This window comes from Silurus meridionalis, chromosome 14, assembly GCF_014805685.1.
Source record: "Silurus meridionalis isolate SWU-2019-XX chromosome 14, ASM1480568v1, whole genome shotgun sequence".
In the NCBI taxonomy this organism is placed as follows: Eukaryota; Metazoa; Chordata; class Actinopteri; order Siluriformes; family Siluridae; genus Silurus; species Silurus meridionalis.
In genome coordinates, this window is record NC_060897.1 from 8,118,436 (window position 1) to 8,125,253 (window position 6,818).

The 6,818-nt window shown below is 37.3% G+C and overlaps 1 protein-coding gene across 1 annotated transcript in view; it reads left to right on the forward strand.

Moving 5' to 3' along the window:
* The window catches only part of ngfra (nerve growth factor receptor a (TNFR superfamily, member 16)), a 38,276-nt gene extending 32,205 nt beyond the window's left edge, over positions 1 to 6,071 (forward strand). The window contains exon 6 of the mRNA XM_046866816.1: positions 1,803 to 6,071. Coding sequence (XP_046722772.1) covers positions 1,803 to 1,855 — 53 coding nt within the window. The 3' untranslated portion in view covers positions 1,856 to 6,071. The remainder of the gene's footprint in view (positions 1 to 1,802) is intronic.
* Positions 6,072 to 6,818: the final 747 nt, after the last annotated feature.

The window sequence follows — 6,818 nt, forward strand, 5'->3', positions numbered from 1 at the left end:
TGTCCTTTAGACATCTGTAAATGAAAATGTGATCACCAGGATTCATGATTTGCTTGTCCCGGGCACCCAGGCTAGTGATTTATGATCCACCTGAACTAAAATAGAGCCCTAGGAATGGAAATGCATTTAAAAACTTAATGGAGACAACCAAAGTCAAACAAGTTACACAACTCTTAATGCACCAGCCATTTCAGCCATCCAAGTTGTAATGCATCGGCCATTTGAACCCTCAAAGCAAGTAAAACCTCAAAACAGTATGTGCTACATTTGCATTTAACGCAGTAGATGGACGGATATGTTACTGCACTGTCTGAGGTGCCCAGGCAAACTGAGAATAAGCACTTGTTTTGCACATTAGAGGAAAGATCTAATGGAAAGATACTTACACACTGATAGACCAAAAAAAGGATAAATAAACAGGCGTTGTATGGCTTTAACACTGTTGTACTATTGCATCGGCACGGCACGGCCGTGATTCAGACACAAAAATGGAACCAAGGAATTCAAAGAGTGCTCTCTGCATTCTGGAATCGTTTCCATGGTGCCCCACAATTGACAGCAGATTGAAGGGTTTAGTGGGAAAATGGGGCATTTGTGTGTCGTACTGAATGTAGTAATGATTGCAGTTAAAGAGTATGAGGAAGGGTGGAGGGGCCAGGGTGAGCATCCAGCTCGAGAGAGCCCCCGTTAGGTTAAAGTTAAATATAGACTGTTCAGCTTAAACTCATGAGATATTCTTCTACAGCGCTCTTATTAAACATGAGAAATCGAAAAAGAACATTGTTACATGTTAATTTATCACATCGGTATTCATCGATGTTGATCACAGAAATCTAAATGCTTCTAAACATCTTTGGATTTTGGCTATCACCATGTATCTGTGACTGTGAAAAAAAAACTAAATGTTTGCAGTCCTTCACACAGGGTTGCCAGGATCATGGGATTTACTCCTAATTGCTACTGTGGGTGACTTTTGTAGACCAGTTTCTAAAAAAACAATAGATTCTGGAACTTAAAGCTGCATGATAAAGTTTTATAAACAAGGAGAAACTAACTTCACACTCCTTATGTACAGAAATATTTATCCTGTAAGTTATATGAGAGGGAATCATGCATATAAAAAAGTGTGTGGGCACCATAGTAAAATTTTGTATACTTTTCCAATATCCAACTTTTTGGGATTGTATTTAGTTTTTAGATGTGATTGGGCTTTACATTTAATAACACCTCCTCTACATGACTCTAGCAAGCTTCTTTAGAGCTTATTTAGGATTCCAGAAGATATTAGTTATACAGACAACATTAATAAACCTTTATATTTACCACTACAGAAATGGTAGCTCAATGGTTAAAACTCTGGTTTAGTGAGAAGACTGTGAAACTGTTGGGCCCTTGAGCAAGGCCCTTAACCCTCTTTGCCCAGAGATGCTGTATCATGAATGACACAACCATCATTCCCATTTCGGCTATGTAAAGAAATAATTTTAATGTGTTGTAATGCACTATAAATGTAAAAAGCCTTTCTCTTTTTTCTAAGAGTGTGCCATCTTACTCTGTATGATTTGGTGGGAAAATGCTGTGTTATAGGGTCCATGTTGCTATATGAGGAAAAATGCAATATTATTTCAACTTTATGTATACAAAAATGATAGACTTCAAAAACCATAATATATGAATTATGTTATTATAATATTTGTATGAGTGATGCTTGCATAATACAACAAAGTATACTGTGATTGCAGAACTTTCATCTTTGTCAAAAACAAAAATAAAATTCTTTCCTTCACCTTCTCTTTTCCCAGTGGTGAGGGTGGATGGAGGGGCACAGTCGGACTCTCCGCCATCACAGGCATGAAAGGAGCAACCAAAGGAGGTTTCACCATTAAGCAGATGAAGGAAAAGCAATTCAAGTAAAAGCAAAGTGGTGGGAAGTGAGAAGAGGAAGAAAGTGGCATGTTGTTTTGGTAGCTGACAGTGGCCATCAGCAAGAATTAAACCCAGTATGGACATATCCCTGATGCACTGGATTTGAGGGCTTGGAGAACTTCAGCAATCAGATGTTGTGGGCCATAATCTTTACTTCTACAGAAATGACATCACATTATTCACATTCTCTAATGTCAAAACCTTATAGACTGAAACCCAGTTCAGATCATACCAGCAGCTGTCATTTGTAATGGCACTTTGGTCTAAATTGGGCTTCATATAGCACTGTCCTCTAACAACACGGCTCATTATACACCACCGAACCAAATCTAAATGGCCTTATAGCATTCCTTAATGTACTGTCAATGATGTATACTCCAAAATATTTGTATGTAAACCATGCATTTGTTCCCCCTAACAAACTAATCAACAAGCTAGTCATCTCAAACCAACTGAAAATCACCAAAACCCAAGCAAAGCCACTTTGCGTTTTAAAGATACTCTTAGAGCTCAGAAAGCAGGCCTGCTTTTCAGACTGACTGCAGCCGATGCCTCCTGCTCCGGATTATCTGATTCCACCAAACTCGGATGAATAAGAGATCTACATCTGGACCTATGACACATATAGGCTGTACATGGACTCCACAAGAATGCCTCAATCGCACTAACCTCCTTTGCTTGGATTTTAACTCTATTCCTAATATTCTTTATTTGTACCCCTGATTAGAAAATAGGTTTAAAAAGCATGTCTTTGAGGTGTTGGTCAGATTCCTTCCTTCAAAGTTGTGTACAGAGATATGAAAGGTCGCCCTTTAAATCCAGGTCTGTTAGTGGTGCTGTTTTCACCCCTAATGGTGGATCGTGAGGGGAAGCTAAATCTGTATCAGCACGTGTAGGCGACATCTTGAAAAGGTGACATTTACTGACCTTTACGTATGTAATGACTCACATCTATACTTAGCACACCCTCTGTATCTCTCTCTCTCTCTCTCTCTCTCTGAACAGCTATCTTTTTTTGATATACCCACAATCTCTGTTTCCTCCACACATACACACATACTGTAAGTAAATCGTATTCCCTCCGCTATTCCCTCACTTCCACCCAGGTTTATGTTACTGTGCTGAGTTGTACAGTTCTCGATTCACCGAAAGCAAACTATATCAGGTGAGGTGGATGCAATTCTGCACAGCAGAGGGAGTAAGCTTAATACATTACCCTCTCCTTTCATACACATACAGATCATTAGTGCAATTCCCAGACTCAATATTCAATGATTCATCTTCACATTTATGTTTACCTCTCTAAGTTTCACTCAAAGGCTGACTAACCCAGCTTTGAGGAGCAAGGGTAAATGATTCATGCCGTGGTTGGTGAGTGGGCCACATGTGGTAAACCGGGGTCCATTAGATGTTCTAATGTGGTTGCACTTTATAGCCAGCTCAGCATCTTAGGAATATAAGTGGTTATGACTGGCTGCAAGTGCTATATCACTGTACTGGTGGTAAGGCAGTTAAAATAAATGGGTCTAACCAGCATCCTTAAAGGTTTATCAGTTAGTTCCTTTTGGGCTTCTTTTGAATTATATGTGTAGAACCCTTCAACTAAAGGTTTCTCTGGAGAAGCCATGTCCCAGTCTAGATAGTGTTTTTCTTCAGGCAAAGTCCAATCAGACTACATGTCTAATTGGTGGACTGATTATAAATGTTAGCAAAGCAATCAAAGCAAAGAAACTGAGAATGGTGCAAATGCAGAATTTGTTCTTGATTTTCAAGTACAAAGAAATGAGAGATTCGAACATGGCAACAGAGTAACAGGGTTACTCTTCTTCAAGTGTATCAAATGAAAATAATGACTAACTGGTCCAGCTTTTAAATGTATCATGCCACCTTGTGTGAATGAATTATTTTTTTTATGTATTTCAGTAGTTTAGCTCAACACATAGTATCAAATGTCTTTAAAAAATCCTAAGCGGTGTGTCAGGAGGTAACAGGAAAGAAAGGAAGAACGAGAAGTGTGAATTTTCATGTCGTTCACTCGGTTTAATACAACCACCATAACAAAACCAATTTCATTTGCTTTGCTTTTTTCCCCATAAGGATGTCATCCCTCAATTGCCAAATAAGCATAAGAAGTGCATCGAGTACACACATACACATATATAGTTTTACTGTGTCTAGTGCATGGCTTTGTAGTTTACTACACAATCCACAATGGGAGCTTGTAATCTAGTGCATCACTCTCAGGTCACTGGGCACAAACTGAGGAATGGCAGCGGGATTCAAACTGCAATAAATAACCACTATAGTATTGATCAAACTTTGTTTAACGAGCACAGTATTGACACATTTTTTCTATTTTACTCAGGCATATCTAATGTAAATAGCTGACATTAAAAAAAGTACTGCATACTGAAATGACTGTACATTTACTTCTTTCTGTAGCATTGAGCTTGGAGCAGCTGAAAGATGCCCTCGTGGTCAGATGTTAGCTTGGCAGAACCTTGTGTGTACCATAGCCTTATTGCTTTGCTCCTTTGTTTCGCTTCACTTGACTAATATGAGCTTCGGCTTGGCGTGATAAGCTGAAGTCAGTATTCACCTCCTGTCTGGCAGAGCAATAGAGAGTCTGTTCTTGCGCATTATAGTTCAGAGCCGTCCCACTCGCTCAGCTGGGTGCTTTCCATTAAATCATTCTATGGAGCATATCATTGGCCTCTGCAGCTAGTCGCTGTGTTGGAGTTTAATGCGTTTTATGGCTCCATTGACTCACTCATGGAGCTCTACTCTACCGTTTTGCTGAAAGCACTTACAGGTGAAAAAGAAAGACAAGTTGCTTTATTGTTTTTTTCCCCTTCTCTTGATAGTTTTCTCTGTGAACGCATAAGGTGACAGACTACAGCTGTTGTCTTTGGCGCAAACAGAAAAACAAAAGAGAAGCTATTGCTTTTGCAGGACATGATGTTCCTTCAGTTATATCTTTGGAGTATTGATATTTTCATACTATTAAAAAGTGATTGGATAAGAAAGTACTACTAGTATGAAATGATCGTGATCACGGATATTCCTTTATGAACTGCTCCAATGGCACAACGAAGCACTTCTATATTCAGTGTCTCAGTGTACAGTCTTCACTCAATAACCAGCTTTTACTTTCATTGATCACCCAAGGACGAGTATAGAATGTACACAAGCCTGGTGATTAATATTCATATGCAAAATGTGTTGCGCTAGCTAACTCTGTCCTATCTTATGTTCAGTTCTATTTTTTTAAATGTAGTCCTGTTCTTTTATAAAAAAAAAACAAAAAAACATGCTTTCATTTCTTGATAGAATTACCTTTTCAAAGCAGAATTTTATAAAGACAGTTTACTTTTGTAGCACTTAAACTGATTGAATTAGTACACTCAAAGAGTATCCAGCACCACAAAGTGCCTGTGGACTATGTCAGGTGTCTTTGAGCTACATTCATAAAGTTGCATCGCTTTGCTCTATTTTCTTTTTTTTTCTTTTTATGCCTGATCTGTATAAAATGCAAGTTGTGTGTATGCTTTCTACATTTTATTGGATCTTTAGTAAAGAGAAGATGGTCATTAAGATTACAGGGACATTATATCATTATCCAGATAAATTACATCCAGATTAATGTTGAACAGAAGTGGGATTGAAGATTCACTAGCAACACATGCTATATATTCTTACTATTATGAAGTAAGAAGCAGAAACTATAATCTAATTTCATTTCCTGTGTTATTATTATACCATTCTATGCATTTACAGGAATGATCTAAATAAAGTAATCTTGACTATGGGTACTGCAGTGGCAAGTGACCGTACTTGATGTGAATTTGTGTTGAACACGTTCCTTTAAAACTTTGCTTTAGATGGACACACAGACACTCTTAAGAGGCCATATGCTTAGATGATGTCAAGGGTGATTCTCAGAGGGGAATTCACTCTCAGTTCCTGCTCCCCTAATGGGGATGAATGTTAATTGTACTTATTATTATGTACAATGTAGCCCATATTCTCCAATGCATTGCATAAATGTGACAGAAGAATTTCACATAGTTGTTATGACAGTACACTTATGGAAATGACAAATGAAACAAATTAGTTATCTAATAGAATAAAACCAAATATGATTGCTTCTGGCTCATCTGACTCTTTTTTTTCATACTCAAAAATGACTTTTAGTCATCCATTTATGGTGAATAGATTAGATTTGCTTGATGTTCTATTAACAGTCAGTGATGTTTCATGATTACAAGGGAAACAAAAGAAAACAATTAAATGCAGTGAAGGCCACATAAATATATAATAATGGCAAATCAATCAGTCTTTTGAATCTCAATATATTTACAGAATTTTGAGAAATGAAAGAAAGAAACAGGCCATTTACATTCTGAATAAACGTTAAGGTTCTACATAAAACCTTGCAACTTGAATTCCCTATCAAAGATGTTTCTAAATAAAACCCTCAAATGTAATCAATAAAAGCCTGAATTCTACTACATTTCTAAAAGAAACTATAAACCCTGAATAAGTTTCAAAACAGAAACTAAAAGCCCATAATTTTACCACATTTTGGTCAGAAATTAAAAACCCTAAACTTTCCTAACTTGTATGTAGAAATTATGCATGCTTATCTACCCTCGTTTGTATAATTAAGAACTAACTATTAACAGAAATAACAGAACCCTTAGCTACCACATTATTTAAGATAAACCACAATACGGTATATGGTAAAAACGAATAACCCTTAAAGACACTTAAAGCAAAAATACTAAAAGCTGTATCTATTCCAAGGGCTGGTGTGATGACCCAGTCTAGGTGGGTCCACACAGCCTGATTTAAGGCATATGGTGCATGTCAAGTCAAGTAAAGTTTATTTT